The sequence below is a fragment of the Pistacia vera genome, unplaced genomic scaffold, assembly GCF_008641045.1.
Source record: "Pistacia vera cultivar Batoury unplaced genomic scaffold, PisVer_v2 Contig598, whole genome shotgun sequence".
NCBI lineage: Eukaryota > Viridiplantae > Streptophyta > Magnoliopsida > Sapindales > Anacardiaceae > Pistacia > Pistacia vera.
In genome coordinates this window covers 25,839-48,196 of record NW_022196443.1, presented here as the reverse complement: position 1 = coordinate 48,196, position 22,358 = coordinate 25,839, and the positions used below count along the sequence as shown (strand labels likewise).

The following is a 22,358-nucleotide window of genomic DNA, read 5'->3' as shown; positions in this document are numbered from 1 at the left end:
TTAAAAGGCTCCCTAATCCATATTATATATGTAGATCTTGTCCTTCTAAATGTTCTTTTACGTCCTTTTCCATCCAAGTGTTCTGGTGTTTATACTCCAAATGTACTAAGATATGTTAATGATCAAATATTAGAGCCATGCAATGTTTAGTTTATAAGATATTGAGAATAATAAAACTATCTTGATCAGACTCATCTCTTATAAGCATTTACCCAAAAATTTCGAATGAAAGATACCATTAATCCTAATCAAGAAAACCCAAAACCAGTTGAGAATACATACAAATAAAAAATGACAATAAATTAATTTTGTGAGGACAAGAATGAGCTACTACAAGTATTGGGCAAACAACCTGTTGAGATTGTGAAGTCAAATTCAATCCAAATTAGAGTTGGATTAGGACATGAATTTTCCTAATTTGTATTTAAGTAGAATTGTTTCTTTTAGGAATACAATTGGGAATATAATTATAATTGTATTAGAAATTAAAATATAATTCCTATTAAGATATGTGATTTGAGTCCTATTAGGAATAGTGTCTTATGTATTACCTATATAAAGGGGTTAAGTGTTAGAGTTAGATAACACAAATTGAATAAAAGGCAAAACCACAATTAGAGAGTGAGAGCCACCAAATATGGTTTAGTGAGTGAGCCAATTTGTGATGCTTGTGAGAGATTCTTGTAATTTCTTTTCTTCTTCTTCATAGTGAAATTCCGCAGTGGCAAAGTGGACGTAGCTCTCATATGGAGAGTGAACCACTATAAATCTTGTGTTTGTGTATGTGGTTATTTTGTGTCCTTTGTTCGCACTATTTTTCGCTTTCAAGGATATAGGATTTGCTAGTATTCAATTAAATCCCCCCTACAATTAGTATCAGAGCAAGGTTCAAGGAAAAAAGCGATGGTTGGAGAAGAAGGAGGATCTACACTTGGGATCAACAAGTTCGATGGAACATATTACGCGTTTTGGAAGATGCAGATTGAAGATCATCTGTATGGCAGAAAATTACATCTACCTCTCCTAGGACCAAAACCCGAAATGTGTCAGATGAAGATTGGGCACTCCTTGATAGACAAGTTTTACTGTATTAGGAGTCATTCGGTTGACATTGACTAAGAACATAGCAAGCAACGTGGCGAAGGAGACAACCACAACAAGGTTGATGAAGATCTTGTCTGATATGTATGAGAAGCCTTCTATGAATAAGAAGGTACATCTTATGAAAAAATTATTTAATATTAAGATAAAAGAAGGTGCTTCCGTGACAGAGCATATGAATTATTTTAATACAATTATTAATCAATTGTCATCTGTAAAAATTGATTTTGATGAAGAAGTCTGTGCCCTAATTCTCATGGCCTTCCTACCAAATAGTTGGGAGCCTATCAGAGAAGTAATTAGTAATTCAACAGGTAGTGCGAAATTAAAACTCACAGATGTTAGAGACAAAATTCCTGTTGAGGAGGTTCACAGGAAAGATTCAGGTGAGATAACATCAAATGCTTTGAATGTTGAAACAAGAGGTAGGGGCTACAATAGAAAATCAAATCGAGGCAGAGGAAGATCAAAATTAAGGAACAGAAGAAGCAAGTCCAGGTTTGGGAAAAAGGTCGATTGCTGGAATTGTGGCAACAAAGGCCACATACAGAGGAATTACAAAGCACCAAAGAAAGAGGAGAACAGCGATAATGATGCCGCCAATGCCATAACTGAGGAGGTACAAGATACTTCTTCGGTTTTAGATTCAGGAGATTTGTTTCATTCCACTGCACACCATGAAATTCTAGAAAATTATGTGCTAGAAATCATGGAAAGGTATACCTAGCAAATGGAGAACCTTTGGATATTGTAGGTATGGGTGATGTTAGGTTGAAGATGACAAACGAATATGTGTGGAAAATCCAAAAAGTAAGGCATGTACCAAATTTGATGCACAATCTAATATCAGTTGAGTAACTTGACGATGAAAGGCATAGTGTGTCCTTTCTAGGTGGTGTATGGAAAGTTACTGAAGCAGCCATGTTGGTTGCTCGTGGAAATAAAACTGGAACTCTTTACATGACTTCTAGTTGTAGAGATTCAGTTGCAATCGCAGTGTTAATGCTACCTCGAGTTTGTGGCATAGTAGACTTGGGCATATGAGCATGAAAAGAATGAAGGAGCTTCAATCAAAGGGAAAACTACTAGAGTTGAAGTTGATTGATCACAGTTTGCGTGAAGGTTGCATCTTTGGCAAACAAAGAAGAGTAAGTTTTTCCAAAGTAGTGAGAGAACCAAAGGCAAAGAAGTTGGAGTTGGTTCATACAAATGTGTGGAGACCCGCTCCTGTGTCATCCCTTGGAGGCTCAAAGTACTATGTGATGTTCATTGATGATGCAAGCAGAAAGGTATGGGTTTATTTTTTGAAAAATAAATCTGATGTTTTTGATACTTTTAAAAAGTGGAGAGCCATGGTTGAAAATGAGACAAACCTAAGGGTGAAGTGCTTGCGATCCGATAATGGAGGAGAGTACATTGATCAAGGGTTCAAAAAATATTGTGCCAATAATGGGATCAAGATGGAGAAGACCATTCCTGCAACTCCTCAACAGAATGGTGTCGTTGAAAGGATAAATATAACCCTAAATGAGCGTGCAAGAAACATGAGATTGCATGTTGGACTACCACATATATTTTGGGCTGAGGCAATTACTACTGTAGCCTACTTGCTCAATAGAGGACCCTCTGTACCGCTAAATTGCAAGATCCCAAAAAAAGTTTGGAGCGGCAAAGAGGTAAATTGTTCTTTCTTAAGAGTGTTTGGTTGTTTAGCATATATTCACATTGACTCTACTCTTAAAAGCAAGTTTGATGCTAAATCTAACAAATGTTTTTTCATTGGTTATGCTGAGACTGAGTTTGGTTATCATTTCGGGGATGACCAAAACTACAAGATTATAAGGAGAAGAGACATCATATTTAGTGAAGAAATGATGTACAAGGATAGGCTCAACATGAAGTTAGAAAATCCAAGCACTGAAGTGAAGAAGCAAGAGGTAGTTCCTTTGAAAGACTTCCCAATGAATGGCATGCAAGACAATGACCAGGAAGATTAAGATAATATATCTTAAGAAGTTGAACCACAAACACCACCATAGAGATACTCTCATTCTATACACTATATTTTACTAACTGATGGTGGTGAACTAGAGTGTTACAAGGGAGCAATGCAAGTTGATGACTCAATCAAGTGGGAGCTAGCTATGAAGGATGAGATGGACTCATTATTAACAAAACAAACCTGATAGTTGACATAGTTACCTTTAAGGAAGAAGGCATTTCAAAACAAATGGGTTTATTGGGTGAAAGATGAATATGATGGCACCAAATGATATAAAGCAAGATTGGTCATGAAAGGATTTTAGCAAAAAGAAGGCATTGACTACACTGAAATTGTCTCTCCAGTTATCAAGTTGACTACAATAAGAACAATACTTGGGTTAGTGGCAAAGGAAGACATTAATCTTGAGTAGTTAGATGTAAAGACGGCGTTTCTTCATGGAGAACTGGATGAAGAAATTTATATGCAGCAGCCACAGGGTTTTAAAGTACAAGGAAAGGAGAGAATGGTGTGCAAACTTCAAAAGAGCCTATATGGGCTAAAACAAGTGCCTAGACAGTGGTACAAGAAGTTTGATGGGTTTATGTGTAGTAAAGGTTTCCTCAGATGCCAAGCAGACCATTGCTGTTATTTCAAGAAACTTGGTAACTCTTATATCATCTTATTACTATATGTAAATGACATGTTGATTGCAGGGGCTTGTAAACAGGAAATAGATAAGCTGAAAAGGCAATTGTCAAAGGAGTTTGCTATGAAGGATTTGGGAACTGCAAAACAAATACTTGGTATGAGGATTACCAGAGATAGAACCAAAGGTTTCTTGAAGCTATCACAAGAAGAGTATGTGAAGAAAGTACTCAATAGGTTCAACATGGATGGAGCAAAGCCAGTAAGTACTCCTTTGGCTAGTCACTTTAAACAATCCAAAGATCAGTCACCTACAATAGAGCATGAGTGAGACTACATGGCCAATGTACCCTATAAATCAGCAATTGGCAGTCTTATGTATGTCATGGTGTGTACAAGGCCAAACATAACACATGCAGTGGGAGTTGTGAGTAGGTACATGAGCAATCTAGGAAAGCAACATTGGGAAGCAGTAAAATGGATTCTCAGATATTTGAAAGGTACTAAAGATTCAACATTATGCTTTAGGAAGATAGACTTAGAGCTACAAGGTTATGTGGATGATGATATGACTGGTGACATTGATAACCGTAAGGTACTACAGGTTATGTGGTACAACAGTTAGTTGGATTTCAAAGTTACAGAAGATTGTTACTCTTTCTACTATAGAGACAGAGTATGTTGCTATGACAAAAGCTAGTAAAGAGCTAATATGGTTACAACAGTTCCTAGAAGAATTAAATCAGAATTATGAGAAAAGCGCTTTGTATCGTGATAGCCAAAGTGCAATTCACCTGGCAAAGAACTAGTTTACCATGCTAGGACAAAACACATAGAAGTTCGTTACCATTTCATACGCTTAGTTTTGGAAGGAGTTATAGCACTCGAGAAGATTGAAGGGAGTAAAAATCCAACTAATATGTTTACGAAGGTGGTTACCATTGAGAAACTAAAGTTGTGTACAACTCAGTTGGACTTCTCGCTTGAAGAAAGAAAAGTTGATGCCACTGCTGATGGAAGTGGAGAATTAAAAACATGTTGAATTAGTCTCCAAGTGGAGATTATTGAGATTGTGGAGCCAAATTCAATCCAAATTAGAGTTGGATTAGGACATGGGTTTTCCTAATTTGTATTTAAGTAGAATTGTTTTCTTTTAGGAATATAATTGGGAATATGATTATAATTGTATTAGGAATTAAAATATAATTCCTATTAGGGTATGTGATATGAGTCCTACTAAGAATAGTGTCTCATGTATTACCTATATAAAGTGGTTAAGTGTTAGAGTTAGAGAACACAAATTGAATAGAAGGCAAAGCCACAATTAGAGAGTAAGAGCCACCAAATAGGATTTAGTAAGTGAGCCAATTTGTGAGGCTTATGAGTGATTCTTGTAATTCCTTTTATTCTTCTTCATAGTGAAATTTTGTAATGGCAAAATTGACGTAGCTCTCATACGGAAAGTGAACCAATATAAATCTTGTGTTTGTGTATGTGGCTATTTTATGTCTTTTGTTAGCACTATTTTTCGCTTTAAGGGATTTAGGATTTGTTAGTATTCAATTAAACTGTCCAACACAATCAACGTCCACCAATAAGATTAGGCGGTCTCAGATTTGGACATTATAGATAGCTCAAATAAGATGCTGCACACAATAGTGCATACTGGAATCTTCCCATAAAAGCGTTAAAAGTTAAAACAGCCTCAAAGCTTATAGTTAAAACAAATTTAGAACCATGAACACAAAAACAAAATCCTGAGTACCCCAATTCAGAGGACGATGGTTTGTGGAGTTTTGTCCTTGACCAGCCCTTGGTGTTCGGATTTAGCCTCCAAATTTGATGCCAAAAGAGCCTTTAATCGTCGTCCGACCACTTGCGGTTCAACAGTTAGAATTGTATGTTCAGATTCCGGTCTAGACTTGCCTGCAAATACTGGTGAGCACCCTCTCTTAGCTCAAAAATTGATCTTAAAAAGTTTCTTTACAATTCTAAGTGATAGTCGACATACAATAGGTTAAGAGAATTTTGTCCTGTGGTATCAGTCCTAGAAGAATTGTAAGAGCTTTATGTGAAGTTCTTCTTTTGGGGGGATTTGTCTTGGGATTTGTATGCAAGTTGCAGAAAAAATGAAAAGAAATTGGAGTCTGTATGTGAAATTTCGGTTGCCCGTTTTGGCTTTGAGACATCGTTGGACGTGATTGTGTTATATTGAATGGTCAATGATAAACAAAACAGGGAAGTTTGCATAAGCCCCATTTGTTTGTGTATGGGACCTAAAACTGAGAGAGGCAATCTTCCTTGAACAATTTATAGCTATTTTATAGGTTTTTTACTATTAAAGGTAGTGTTATTTTATGCCAAGTGGTCATTTTTTAATGTCTAACATTTGCTTCTCTCCTTATGTGTATTACATGCTCTCTTTATATAGGGTTGTGGCACTGAAACCTTCATATTGCCTAGTTGAAGGTCGAATAGTTGTAGTTTCAGAGGCAGTAAATCAATGTTTAGTAGCGGTGCATTCCTATTTATATCCATTGGCCAAGCATACTTTGTTTGATGTGTATAGCCTAAAATTCTTCTTCTTTGTACCTATTATATGATAACTGCAGAAGGAGGGGAGAGGGATTTTGTGTTGAGAGAGGTAAAAACTTTGCGGAGTTCCTGTGATATGACAATTTAATGAACCTAGTCAACATAGTATGCCTTCCAAGAGAAGAACTGAGCTAAACTGAAGTACCTGCTAATTGAAAATCTAATTGAAGCCCTATCTCACCCCCCTCAACAGTTGTGTTTATGTCTGCAGGTGATACGCCCATTAAGAATGTGAATGACAGCCGAAATATTTTTCTAAAGTTGTTGTCTCATCTAATTCTAACTTCAAGTTGGTTTTGAATATTAATAATTTGATTATGACAGGGAAACTTCATAGTGATGCTTCTGTGACTGGTGGCGCTTATGGTTTTGATAGAGCAACAACATCTCTCACTCAAAAGTTGATCTCATCGACCAAAAAAGGTCACTCTTGTAAGGCATGGTCTTAGTTCTTGGAATGATGAGGGCATAGTTCAGGTTTGTTGCCTTTCTTATTTTACTAACAAGGGATGTGTGAATTGAATGTTCCTTGAGCAGTGCTTGCTTCTTTGTTTCTTTTTTACATCTGTTTTCTTTGTATAGTTTGGTTGTGTTTCTGCCCTTCGTTACTTACTAATACATCGGAGAAAGGCTTTGGTGGAATCTGATGGTGAAGTATAGTATAGACTTGTTAATATCACTGAAATTTCATCCATGATAAGAAGAAAAATCACGTGAATTCCTGGCTTTAATTCTTATTCCTCTCACATTTTTCGCCATCTTAACCTTTTCTTTTAGGCTTTCATGAAGTTGTTTACTTTCTGTGGACATAAAATTCAAGTATAATCCTTTTTCTGTGTCTTGAAATGCCATTCTAGATGCTATTTTGAATCTTTTTTTTCCATTTTTCCAATGAGAAACAGAGAGAATTTTATTAAGGAAATCAAATCAGATGATAACTTCATTACTTCAAGCATGTATGTAGGGAAGCTCAAATTTGTCTGTGGTAACAGAAACTGGAGTAAGGCAAGCAGAGAGGTGTCGGGAAGCTTTAAGAAATATATCCTTTGATCGATGCTTTTCAAGTCCAATATCTCGTGCCAAAGTATAGATACCATCATAAACCCTTCTAATATTCAGTGTTAGCTTGTTTATTTTTTTAACTATAGATGTTTCATGTAGACCACTGCTGAAGTTTTATGGCTAGGGAGGGATGAGCCACTTGTTTTCCTTGATTCATTGAAGAAGGCCCATCTATTTTTCCTTGAAGGCATGAAAAATGGTCAGTCTCCCCTTGTATTCATTCCGAAAGTTCTAAAAATATTACCTTTACTTGAAACAGAATTTGCTTCATGTATACTATAATTTTTATACTGTAGTTTCTTTCGAAAATAGTGTCTACTCATCACATTTCCATGTTAGAACAGAACTTGTTCAAATATTTCATTTATTTCCAAATCTATGAGACTAAATCATGCTCAGTATTTGGAGGCAGTGGAAGCTAGGCAGAAGTATCCAAAGGAGTATACAACTTGGAGAGAAAATCCTGCTAACTTTGAAGTGAATGGTGTCTATCCTGTAAGAAAACAATGGGGAACAGCTAGGGAGGCTTGGAGGGAAATTCAATCCACACCTGTATGTCCTTTTCATGCCTATAGTTGTTTGTGTTTCTTATGTTTCAAATAGATTTTTTTGACAGGTTTCTCTCAGGGAAAGAACTTATTGGTTGTCACTCACAAATCAATTTTGAGGGTGCTTATCTGTACAGCTTTAGGGCTAGGCCCAGAGAGGTATGTGATGGTCTTATCATAATTGCAGTTATGCCAGTGATCTCTGTGATTATTCTCAATCACATTTGATCTTAACTTGAGAATTCCATGAATATTATATGATATAGTCCTCTTTTCTCTCTGAAGCTTTGCCATGAAATCACCTTCTAGGTGGAGTTTTGCCTTTAGTTCGAATGTGTTTTGAGTTATATTTCCTGATTTTCAGATGACATGAGTGCTCTTGGCCAGTGATTAGGAACCCAGCCCAACCCGGCCGGTTGAAGCGGGACCTGGGGCCTTCACCGAGTCAGGTTAAAATTTTTCCTATTCATTCAAAACCCTAGAAATTAGGACATTAATCCATGAACAATTGAAGGTTGAAATGTTAGGGCTTTTGAAGAGGAATGGCCAACGAGTGGAATGGTGGCGACGAAGGTGATTTCCGATGAATGAGTCGATCGGAAATCGCAAAAATAAGTCGTGGAAAAAAGCCCGCTATTGTTGGCAATTGAGGAGGCTAACGAGGGAGGGGTGAGATGAGTTTTGGTCAGGAGGCTGAGGGGAGTGTTTTCATGGTGATGGGGAGTGTTGTCGTTGGACACATGCTCTATTTGCCGACGCCGACGGTGGTGTTTGGGGTGTTTTTGCAAAATTTTAAACCTATTGAGACTTATAGTAATTTTTAGGGTTATTTTTGTTTGATTTCAAACCTTTGGACACTAGTTTTACCCGCCGGTCAAACTGGTTAAACCGCTCAACCCGGACCCGGTGGCTTGGTCGGGTCACTACACAGGTTGGGTTTCTAATCACTGCTCTTGGCAACACATCTTTTTCCTTTTTCCACATAAGTCACATCTCATCGCTAAATGGTCTTAGTCATCTTATTGAAGGAAATGTGCTTCCTAAGATCATTTATCTTAGAATTATATATTCATAATAAAACATTCCTGACATGATCTTTTGGCAGTCAGCTCTCATAAGCCTCTTGATGTTTCAGGTTTCGCGCAATAGATGTGAATAACGGTGGCATATCTGTATTTGTTTTAAACAAACAAGGAGAAGCGATGCTTTAGTCTTTGAACATGACAGCGCACATGTACAGTGATTACAAGTACTTTTATTGAAGTTTCGTAATGCATTTTGCTGAATGGCAACCATTTTAGCTGCCCTATGCATACAAATACTAGATGCAGGATACAGCAGTACTCGTGGGGTAATATGGTCGGAATGAGTAGATTGCCAGTTCAGCCTGTTTTCTTTCTCATAACGGTTTTAACTTTGCTAAGTTACTTTGATCCAAATTTAATTGTAAAAATCAAACTTGACACTCTCGTGCATGGCTGCAGCCATGAATTGGTTCCACTGTTGTCCCTTATGTTGATGATAACATGACTTGCTGATTTCATGATATGGCAACATAATAACATGACTTGCTGATTTCATGATATGGCCTATTTTTTTCTGGATAAGTCATTTCGGTTAGGTATACGTATGAAAAGAGATACATGGTAGTACTTACTATTGACCGAAGTACTAATTTTAACATTGCTCAAACAACGTTTGTTGGCTGAGTTTGAGAATGGAGTGGTGGTGATCGTGGAGAAGTTGGAGAAGACAGGCTTCGAGACTGCGTGGCTCTGCTTGAGCTGTGTCTGTCTCGGCTGGAAATAATTTACCAAATATTTATTTATTTGAAATCGGTTTATTTGGTGAAGAAAAAAAAATTAATTTCAAAGTGGTGGTTGTGGAATTTTGTTTCAAAACGAAAAATCAAAGAGGGAGAAGAAAAGGGAACTTCAGTGAAAGAGAGAGAATAAAAGAAAATTCTTTTGTTTGAAGATGAACAAAGGGGGTCACGGTGGGAAGGAAAGGAAAAAAATGAGAAGAATGAGGGGGCAAAATAATAAAGGAAACAAGACAGAAGGATGAAATGAAATGACCATCTTGCCCTTGACATTTTTTCAGAACTTGGAGGGCATTACGGTTTTAAGCGGTGACTGATATTTTTTGAAAATTGTAGAGATCAGTTTATTAAGATTTAAGAGTGAGTTTGAAGTTGCATTAGCTTCTCCGATAATCACTTCATTATTTACAATTCAAAAAAATTTGGTAAACTAATTTGAAAAGTGATTATTCAACAATTTGATTATGAAAAAATCTATTTTATAAAAGGATTTTAAAAGCACTTATAGCCTTCAAAATTCAAAAGCTACTTTTAAAAGGGCTAATTACAAAATCACCCAAGATTAACTTAAATTATAAATATATTTCAATAAAAATATTTAAATAAAATATTAAAAACAGAAAAGTTCATAACTGATCAGTGGAGTTGCTGGCGATCGACTACTGGTAAAATTCTTCGGTGATGAGTGGACCAACACCATCAGCACGGTTGCACTCGTTAGTGCAATTGTGTCGACGGTGTCATAAAAGATGACATCGCTTAGCTGCAATGGTCTGGCAAAGTTTGATCGAAACTTTGCCGGCCCACTAGGGATCAATGACACAGTATTTGACAACTGCGCCAACATAGAAGCACTCGGTGACAAGCGATTTATGCAACCATGTTGGCCATGTCGACCCACTTGCTATTGAAGAATTTTCTGCGGCAGGCAACCATCAGTGACAACTTATTTGAAGACCAGTTTTCAATTTTTTAAGGCTTCGCTTTGGTTCTCTTTTGGGAATACTATTATTACTATTCCCAAAAAGGTTAAACAGTAAAATGTCATTATTTCTAAAATATTATTCTATATTTTTTTAATTTCTTTTTAACCTCCTAAATTTGTTAATTTAACTAAACACTCCCAAATATTTTTTTGAGAAACTGCAAAAATACTTAGACCACCCTTCGGCGGTGGTGGCTAGCTGTCCGTATTTAATGGGTGGGTTGGGGTGCTTTTGTAAACTTTTAATATTTTATTATAGGGGTGTTTAGTAAATAAACAAACATAGGGGATATTTTTGTTAATTTCCAAATCCTACATCGTAATACCCGCCCAATTTAACTTTTTTCAAAAGATTATTTTAAAAACTATCAGAATAATGAACCAAACGGAGCCTAAAATTTTCAACTTTTTAATGAAATTGACTAAATTTTTGTAGATTTTCAATTTCAGAATAACGAATTCTCTTTGAAATTTGGTGAAGATTATTAATAACTCCTATTTTGAAAATCTACAACTTTTTAATGAGTTTTAATATTATTAATAATAGAAAAAAATATTTAAAAAACTCCTGGCTCCGTTTGGTTCAAAATTTTGGGGTTTTGGGAAAAGTTTTTTGAAAAAAGTTAAAAAAAAGTTGAATTGGGCGGGTATTACGATATAGAATTTATAAATTAATAAAATACCCTTTATGTTTGTTTTTTTACAAAATACCCCCTATAATAAAACATTAAAAGTTAACAAAAATACCCCTAACCCACCCTCAAACACCCCCAGCCGACGACCACCACCGGAGGTGGCCGGAGTCGCCGTATGGGCGCATGACCGGTTGGATCTTGCCGGTCATGCGTCGCTATGGCCTTTTCCGGCCAATCCACGGGGGTCTGGCCAGAAAAGGCCAGATCTACGGTCAGATCTGGCCGTTTTGCTCTCAACGATGGCCAACAAACGGTCGTCGTGATGGTCAACGACGACGTTTGTGGCCGTCGTGACCGAGTGTTACGGCCAAAGATCTGGCCGTCAACGGCCGACTTTGGCCTTAGATCTAGCCTTTTCGGCCAGATCCACGGTGGATCTGGCCGGAAAAGGCTAGATCGGGCACTACCGCCAGATTCAACCGGTAGTGCGCCATCCTACCAGATTCCGGCCATTTTCCGATGGTGGTGGCCGGAACTGGTAAATGTGGATTATTGGGTGTTTTTGTAATTTTAAAAAAAATATTTAGGGGTATTTAATTAAATTATCAAATTAAGGGGTTTAAAAAAAAGTGAATAATATTAGGAGTAGTATTCCAAAAAATTGAGTTTTGGATATTTTACTATTTAACTTTTTTGGGAATACTAAAGTAGTATTCCCAAAACTGAAAAAAACGCAGCCCCTATTTTGTTCTCTTGCATGAGTTATATTCTTTCTCAAAATAAAAGTAATTTTAAAATTTAACAAAACAAACACTTCATAAATTATTTTTTGTAGTTGATAACAGGGCCGGCTTAAGGGGTAGGCAGGTGGAGGCACCTGCCTAGGGCCCCAAAAATGGGGGGCTGGGGGCCCAAATTTTTATAAATTTTTTTTTTTTTTTGAATATCTTACAAAAAATGAAAAGGTTATAATTTCTTATCTAGTCAAGGGCCCCAAAAAAAGCCAAAAAAGCTAAATTTATTATAAACTTTTTACATATATTTTCCACCCAAAGGTAACAAAATAGCAAGTTTGTACCTCTAGTTTATATTCTATTATACCCCTAAATTAACAATTGAATCTCTTTTAACAATGGAAGACTAAAATAGTCATTTACATATCTTAAATTACTCACCCCCAATTCAATCCCAAAATTTGACTTACATAAATCATCTCCAGCCCTCTTCTGTCGCAGTGGGTTGGAGTTGATTTCGGTCAATTTTGGTTCGGGCGATTTTCTTACCAAAATCATCCAAAAACATCATTTTATCATTTTCCAACCTTGATAGCCTTCGATTGACTAATTTTTTATGAATCTCGCAACCTAACTCCACCACACGACAGCCATTTCCAGCCTTTGGCATGTACCGACTTGTTGGCCTTCCCCGACACCACCATCTTCCTCCCTAGCCCTTCACCAAAACCCCTATCATACCTTATACGTTTACTCTGCCAATCGTCGGCCATCGATACCTTTGGGCCGTGACTTCTCAAGCCTTTTATCAATCTTGGCATTGGAAATCACTCATTTTACCACCCATCACTTCTCTAAAATACTCTCTAAAACCCCCCACCAACCTAACCTATTAGTCTGCCGATGTTGTCCACCTCTTCTAGTGATTTTTCACCTCAAAAGGCAAAAAAAAAAATAATAATAATAATAATTTTTTTAATAATTGCTTAATATTAGAGGGCCCCAAAGTAACTCTTGCTAGGTCACAAAATATCTAGAGACGGCCCTGGTTGATAAGTTGGCTATAAATGATTATGAGACAAGCTACAACAATCCGAAACTAAGCCTACAAAGTCCATAATTACCCAAAAACCTAACTTTCGGAACTATAGGATGAGTAATTGATTTTTATTTTCTATATATTTTATGTTGCATTTTCTACTTTATATATGTGTTTATTTACTATTTGGGTTGTTTGTAAAAAAAAAAATAAGAAAAATTTTGTATACAAAAAACAAAAAAAAAAAAACATAAGAAAATGTTCTATATAGTCATTATGTTCTTTTTATAAGGTTTAAAATAATAAAAAAATAGTATAAATAATTTTTTATTATTTACAAAAATGATTGTAAAATATTTCAATTTTTTGATAAGAAATAATTACAGAAAACCCCCATGTACATTGCTTAATGAAAGCAAACTCTCGCAATATAAGAAATGAGACCTTAACCTCTATTTTGTCAAACTCTGTTACTATAAATAAGTTGGATTGCAAGAGACTTTTTTACCCTTGCAAACTTATAAAAATTACAAAAAAAACCCAACAACACAATTTCCAAAACACCTCTACCTCTCAAAAGTGGTCGCCAACACCTCGAAGAGCAATTTGATGAAGGTAGAAACCACAAGGCCTGTGGCAATCACCAAAGCTATAAAGGCTTTACGACGACAACTATTAAGGCTAATAAGACCTCTGGCTCTCGGCTACCAGTTAAGGCTTAGATTTGACCTTATCGATGTCGAGAGGCACCTTATCAATGTCGAGTAGGGATGTGGGAAATCTGGTTAACCGAACCGGATGGGGTGTTTTTGAATCGAACCGGTTTTCAGTTCAAGCAATATGCCCAACCGAAACAGACCGAATTATCCATAAACTGATTTATAACCGAACCGAATTTACGGTTCAGAAACTGGTTAACCGATTATTCAAACACCCAAAAAATCAAAACAACCGATAGGAACTGGTTCACTAAAAAAAAAAACCCACACCCCAAAAACAAATTATAATCACCCATCTTCAAGAGTTCAAGTAAAGGTACTAAAAATAAATTGATCATAAAGTATTAAAAAATAATAACAACACTCCAAAATTCTGCACCCACCACACCCAAAATCAAAACTTCAACAAAACCAAAACGAAATAAAAATTCAAAACCAACAAAATCACAAAAATTAAAAGAATCGCATTGTGAACTCGAAGACGATTTGCGCTTGATTTCTGGTCGTGCGCCTCGTGTGGTTCATGCTAATTGAAGACTGAAAATGGGACCAGTTCGTTATCACCGTAAAGTGCAAGTCGGCGAAGGTAAAGGCACAGTAAAGCGAAAGGAAAATAACTAATTAAGATTTAAAAATAAAGTGAGGAAAACAAACCCTAGAATTGTGAAATGAAATAAGAAGAGAACGGAGAGAAGTGAAGGGAATCGGCGAAGGAGAGAAGAGGGAATGGAGTTTTGCGACACTTTGACATTGAATATAAAGTAAACGTTTGGAATCAGAGAGAGAGGAGAAAATTTGGGGAAGAGGAAGGAATTAGAGAGAGGGAAAATCTCAGGGAAAAAGGGAACGAAATGGAGAAAATAGAAATTATAAGTTTAGGGATTGGGGTTTTTAGGGATTTGGATTTTATATATATTATATATAGTTTAGGGATTTGGGTTTATATGTGTATATAATATTAAGTTTAGGGATTGGGCTTTAGAGATTTGGGCTTTTATATATATATAATATATATAATATATAATATATATATTATATAATATTAATATATATATATTCTATTATATATATATATATATAATATATATATATATAAACCGGTTTGTAAAACCGGTTAACCATTAAAATTAATCTTTAAACGTTAAACGACACGGTTTTTCGGTTATTAATTTTGTAAACCGAAACCGAACGGTACTCCGGATAACAGTTTTTCGAACTGGTTTCAGTCGGTTTTTCGGTTCGGTTCGGTTCGTTGGTGTTTTTTTTTGTAGCCCTAATGTCGAGAGGCAAGATTTAGCCTCATGGCATCGTAAAGGCTAGATGTTCAACGTATAAAGGTCGAATTTGGCTTCTCGATGCCAAAGAGGCCATATCTAACTTAGCCAGTTGATAGAGTTGAATTTGGGCTTGGGTTGTAATACCACATTCAGAAATTGGTAGGGATATTTTATAGTCATAGTGAATATAACTAGTTTAGAGGAATTCCATAAAAGTTTCAATAGGGCAAAATAGTCATTTCACACAGAATCACATGTTCAAGTGAAAAGTGAGTATGATAAATATAATGTATTAAGTGTGCTAGCCATAGAATAGAGTGGTAGAAAGGTTATCGACAATACACGTGATATGATGCCGAGATAAATAAGTGTTTGTAAAGTAATAGAAGAAAATTAAAGAATAAGGGTTAAAATGGTCTTTTCACTCACAACTAGATGAAAAGTGGGGAGTGAAAATGACCAAGAACATGTGTTAAATCCATTGAAAGTGCACGTATGACATAATTGGAATATTATAAAAGTGCAAGGGCAAAATGGGAATATATATATTTAGTTAGTTATAGGGTTCAATAAACTAAACCCTAGCCATTCCATCCCTTGGACATGCCACCCCTCATCCAATTTCTCACACTTCATCACCAAATTTCAAAGAGAATTCATAAGAATTGACTAAATTTTTGTAGATTTCACACTAAAGCATCCAAAGGTAAGATTCTAGCACAAAGGTGTGTGATTAAAGTTTTAAATTCTTATGGTTTATATGATTTAGGTCCAAGAGGAAGAGAATTTTAGCAAAGGGAGGTTATATCATTAGTGTTGCACAAATTCAAGGTAAGTAAATCCAATTTTAGTTTGATTTGAGCATAATTATGTAGATTGATTCTTGTATGTTGTATGTTTGTATGGTGAGAATTATTAGCTGTTTTAATGTTGAATGATGTGTAAAATTCCGGCCATGGAGAAATAGTTCATGTGTATGTGGAGATTGGTGGGAATTATGGATGCAATATGGAAGAATTGTTGATGAAATTTTGAAGTTGAATTCGGCCAGATTTGAAGTTAAATTTAGTGAGTTTTGCTCCAATTTTGGTGGATTTGGAGAGATGAGGGAGTGAGGCCAACTAAGGATTGCTTGTGCATGTGAATTATTTGATGAAAATTTAAAGAGAATGCATGCATGAGTTTGTTAAATTATTGAGAAATTGTTAGAGAAAGGAAAGAATTAGAGCCGAAAGGTTATGTTAGGCTTAACCAAATGTAAATTTTAGTATTCAATAGTGTATTTTGTATGCACAAATTTAGAGTATCACTTGGTCATGTTAGTTCAATGAGATAAATGATTTAGTGCATGGTTCAAGTTACTTGAACCTTAGTATTTCTTCATAGCACATTTATTTAGTTATGAATTAGAAATTGTGAACTTATGACTTGGGAAAGTGTTAGAAGCGATTACATGTTAAATTGTACTTGATATGACATTGTGATATTAGAGATGGTAGATTAGTCATGACATATCAATATGCCATATAATTCTAAAGTTTGAGTACTTGAATTTAGAAAGACATCCAAATAATGGCTTGCCCAATGAGTAATTGTTGTCTTGTTTTGAGATTAATTACAAACAGTATGTAATAAGTGATTTTTTGTCTAAATAATAGAAAAACTTTCCCAAATATAGATATCAAAAGAAACATAAAAGAAATAGAAGTTTAGCTTATGTATTAAATACATGACCATTTTAGAAATTGATTGGTATGAGTATAGTTTTCATGCCTTATTATATATTACAAGCTATAGAATTGTGCTAGAAGATCTTGAGAGTAGGTTGTATTGGCCAAAAGTTTAGTTAAGAATGTTAGAAAAAAATTAGAATTTAACCAAAGTATATATGTTGTGTCATATGTTAGATTGAATTTACAATGATTAATATGGCAATATAGATTAATGTATAGAATGTAGCCAAAAGAAAAGAAGAAAGAAGGGCATGTATAACACTTGAAGTTGATGGTCATGTAAGGGAATGAAAATTTATGGCATTAAGATTTGTATTTAGAAAGTTGTACAAGACATGTTTGTTACATTAGAAAAATATTAGAGAATTGTTTAATGACGTGGTTATGTGACCTATAAGTTTGAGAAAATCTAGTAGCATAATTGGGCAAGTTAGTAGACTTAATACCTATGTTGTAGCATAGCTTTTTATAAAAGAAATTAGATTGCCCAAAATGTAGAATTCATTCCCTAGTAGAATTGTGTTGTTTTAATATCTCACTAATAGAATTATAGAATAGTAGAATTTGTGAGAGTCAATGTACTTGTGTACGTGTACATTTTACATAGCATGATACAATTGAAGAATTACAAAATTATGTAGAAATTATAGAATCGCGTACGTACACACGATGCATAGAATTTAGAAATAAAGAATAAAATAAAAAACGTTTAAGTTAAGCGTGTTATTAGAATAGAACTTTGGGCTTTCCAAAAAAGTATAGAAATAAAAGCCTTAGAATTAATAGAGTACATGCCAGTGTCAGACATGTATTTTGGGATCATGCATAGACAGAATATAAATGCATGACATATATTTCAGAAATTTTATAATTATTGGAAATGTCTAGCTAGTTATTTTGCAGATTTACAAAGCATGTTTTCAAAGGGTTGTTGAAATAGGGAACCTGTAAGCATTCGCTGCGTTAGCTAGTGGCGACAGAGATGCAGAAGTTTCCCACATGCACGCCGCCATCAGTGAGCGGGCTCAGAATAGAAAACAGAATTGTACAGTCTTCTAGAAGTGCATGTAGATAAGGACTGTACCCAGAAAGAATTTCAGAATACGCTCACACGGCCAGGGTTCTAAATCCATACCTCAGCCTAGTCCGATCGGCAAACCAGAACAGAAAACAGAAAGAGTTTCAGAAAGAAAGAAAAATAGAATAAGAAACAGAAAACAGAAAGAAAGAAAAATAGAATAAGAAATAGAAAACAGAAAGAATTTTAGAAAGAAAAGAAAAGAAAAGAATTAGAAAAGAATTTTCAGAAAGAATATAAACATGATCATTTGCATATGCATCAGACATTTTATGCGCATTGCATCTCATGCATTTATGCATAGATTAAACAGTTTATTTTATTATTGCGTGTCCGACTAGCCAAGAAAAGAAAATAGAAGCCCATGAAAATACAGAAGAAAAGAAAATAGAAGCCTACGAGAATAGAAAAGAAATTAAAGATATACAAGAAAAGAACAAAAATTAGATACATGCTAGAAAAAAAAAAAATAGAAATTAGAAGCATGACAAATAGCAAGAAAACTTAGTGATTTGTTGAGTAGAGAAAGAAACAGAAAGTTATAATCTAGCAGAGAAGATAAATAAAGTGATAAAGAATAGCACATCCCTAGAAGGATTTAGAAAGATTTGAGAAAAATAGAAGACTGCTAAGTAGTACGCCTGAGAATAAAGAGAGAAAGCAATCAGAAATTTAGAAGCAGTACAGCGAAAACGGGGACAACAGAGTAAGAGCATAATTAGATTTGGTTTACTTACTGAGCATTAATAGCTCACCCTGTTGCTTTCCTTATTTTTGCAGGTATTAGATTGTAGTGGTTGGGAGACGTCAAGCTGGCGAGAGGATTGTACACACTGTCTCAGTGAAGAAATTTTAATATGGATTTATATATGTGAGAAATAATCTTTGTGTAATAGTATGTTATAACTGGATTAAGGATAAAAATTTTAGATGAACAACCTTTTTAAACTAGCAATTCTCTAGATTCTCTCTATAGGATACTCAGCGAATACTTGTCTAGTGAGACAGTACAAGGCCTCACCTTTGAAGTTGTTAACAATGGTGAGTAGGGAGGAAGGAGAGGGGGCAAAAGAGGAGTGGGGAAAAAGTGAAATTAAAAAAAAAGTTAGACCAAAAAGGATGAAAATTAATCTAGGGTTCAGTTAAATATCAAAATTACCTTCTAGAAAAATGAAAATATCAAGTTTACCTATGCTTCAGTTAACTCTAACGGGCAATATAACGGAATGGGGGTTAAGGTTCCATTTCCCATATGTGCAGGGCTTTTTATATTAGGCGATCTACACGGGGTTTTCTGTAATTATCCCTTTTGATAGGATACCAAATTCCGAAATTCGATTTCTATTTTTATTTTTCAAATTCATTTTCGTAGCTTCCTCTCCCGCTCTTTTACAGTCACACTCTGTCCTTCATGGCAAACATTCAGTTTGATGGAGCAGAAAGGACACCATTCCCCATCCTACCAAGCTCTGATCAAAGCAGGTCCACGCCTGAAACCCCTGCAACAAGTCCAGGCTCGACTCGTCGTCTCCGGTTTTGGTCGCAGTCGATCCCTCCTCACTAAGCTCCTCTCTCTGGCTTGCGCCGCAGGTTCCATTGCCTACGTGCGTCGTCTCTTCTTTTTCATTCCCAATCCAGATGCCTTTCTCTTCGACACCCTCATAAAGCAAACCTCCAAATTCAGTTTCTCTATTGATTCTCTCCTATTTTATCGCCGTATGATTTTATCAAAATTTTCTCCCTCCAACTATACTTTTACAGCTGTGATTAAATCTTGCGCTGATTTATCAGCTTTGAAACTCGGTAGAGTCATTCATACTCATGTTTTTGTACGTGGTTATGGTTTAGATTTACATGTTCAGGCCGCGCTGGTTAGCTTCTACGCGAAATCTTGTAATTTGAGTGTTGCAAGGAAATTGTTTGATAAAATGCCTGAAAAAACTGTTGTCTCGTGGAATTCCATGATTTCAGGGTACGAGCAAAATGGGTTTGCTAAGGAAGCAACTGGGTTGTTCTATTTGATGAGAGATTTGAGCGTAAAACCGGATTCAACAACGTGTGTTATTGTGTTATCAGCTTGTGCTCAGTTAGGGGCTATTGGACTGGGCCGTTGGGTGCACGAGTATATTGTTGCTCAGGCGCTTGATGTGAATGTGGTGCTTGGTACTTCGTTGATTAATATGTATGCTAGGTGTGGCCAAGTTGGTAAAGCGCGAGAGGTTTTTGATTCGATGACAGAAATAAATGTTGTTGCTTGGACTGCAATTATTTCTGGGTATGGAATGCATGGTTATGGTACTCAAGCAGTTGAGCTCTTTCATCAAATGAGAGTTCATGGTAGAAGGCCTAACAGTGTCACATTTGTTGCTGTATTATCAGCCTGTGCTCATGCTGGACTGGTTCATGAAGGGCGTCAGATATTCAAAAGTATGAGGCAAGAGTATGGATTGATGCCAGTAGTGGAACATCATGTTTGTATGGTTGATATGTTTGGGCGTGCCGGATTGCTCAATGAAGCATATGTATTCATCAAAGAAGTGATTCGTGAGAGGCCAGCTCCGGCAGTTTGGACTGCCATGCTTGGAGCTTGCAAGATGCATAAGAATTTTGATATGGGAGTGGAAGTTGCAGAGCATCTCTTATCGGTGGAACCAGAAAATCCAGGCCACTATGTAATGTTATCAAATATATATGCATTGGCTGGTAGGATGGATCATGTAGAAATGGTTAGAAACATAATGATTCGGAAAAGCTTAAAAAAGCAGGTTGGATATAGCACAATAGAGGTTGATCAAAGGACCTACTTATTTAGCATGGGAGACAAATCCCACCCAGACACACATGAAATTTTTCAGTACTTAGATGAGTTGATGAGTAGATGTAGGGAAGCTGGTTATGTTCCAGAATCTGAATGGGTGATGCATGAAGTGGAGGAAGAGGAGAGGGAGTATGCACTTAGATATCACAGTGAGAAGCTAGCAATTGCATTTGGATTACTGAGAAGCAGCCATGGTATGACTATTAGGATTGTGAAAAACCTTAGAATGTGCGAGGACTGTCATTCAGCCATTAAGTTCATTTCAGTTATTACTAACAGAGAAATTATTGTTCGGGATAAGCTTCGTTTCCACCATTTTAAAGGTGGCTCATGTTCATGTTTGGATTACTGGTGATAAATACCGTTAGTTGCAGGTAACACACTGTATTAAATGTTTCTTTATATTATAGTTAAAATTAACCTGTTGCCTTGAATCAAAATTAACATAAAAAATAATCGTAAAGTTAAAATTGGTCAATTATAAAATAGCCAAGTAGAAAACACACGTGTTGGGTGTTGAATCTGAAACTAAATTAAGGTTAAAGTCTTAAAGAGTGAAGTCAAGCTCAAGCCCAAAAAGAGTTAAACATAGATCCTTGAGGTTTGATGTAATAACAAAATCTCTTTGGGCTTTCTAAAATAAAAACAATCCCCAACAATCTCTTACTATTAGTGAGTCGTAATAATAAAAATCTCCTTGAGGTTTCTAAAATAACAACAATCCCCAATAATCCCCTTGCCAATGAGCTATTAGAACATACATTGTTACGATGTAATGAATATTATTAGATTGTCCTTTTATCTTTTTTTTTTTTTTAACACTTTAAAATTTAACAGCAAGGGAATTTTTATTATTCTAGAAACTATAGGGGAGTTTGTTATTACTTATTTAATCATACCTCAGGGAAAAATATTATTGAAGTCTAATATAAAAGTATAAATAGTGAAAATCTCCATGAGGTTTCTAAAATAACAACAATCTCCAATAATCCTCCTACGTTGGTGAGCTATTAAAACTTACATTATTTGGATTTAATAAACATTTACCAAATTTCCCACTTACGCTTTTTTCAACACTTAAGATTTAAAGGCAGAGAAATTTTTATTATTTTAAAAACCTTAAGGGGATTTTTGTTATTTAATCATACCTTAGGGGGAAACGTGTTATGAAGTCTATGTATAAAACTTTAAATCAAAATTGGCCATTCACTATAATCCTAAGTCAAAAGTAGGGGTGGAAAAAAAAAACCCGGAAACTGAACCGGACCGAGAAACTGGACCGAAAATCCGGTTTTTTTTGGGTTTCGGTTCGGATATTAAAAAAAACTGAAAATCCGGTTCGGTTTCGATTTTTGACACAATAAATTCTGATTACCCGGAACCGGTTTTCTAAACCCAAATTTTAAAAAAATTATATTTTAGTTTTTTATTTTGCAATCCCTAACACTCACTAAGTCACTACACTAACTGCAACACTCTAACACTCACTTCAGTCTTCACTCGGCAGCTCCACGCCTCCACTGCTCCAATACTCAGATCTCAGACCTCATTACTCAGACTTAGTCGCATCGGTACTCAGACGC

General features: G+C 35.6%; 1 protein-coding gene across 1 annotated transcript; it reads left to right on the top strand.

The window, feature by feature from the left end:
- Positions 1–7,765: 7,765 nt before the first annotated feature.
- Positions 7,766–21,144, top strand: LOC116110143 (pentatricopeptide repeat-containing protein At2g33760-like). Its single transcript, XM_031396380.1, has 3 exons — positions 7,766–7,939; positions 7,991–8,094; positions 19,330–21,144. Exons 1-3 carry the CDS (start codon positions 7,766–7,768, stop codon positions 21,128–21,130), a joined length of 2,079 nt encoding a protein of 692 aa, XP_031252240.1. The 3' UTR covers positions 21,131–21,144.
- Positions 21,145–22,358: the final 1,214 nt, after the last annotated feature.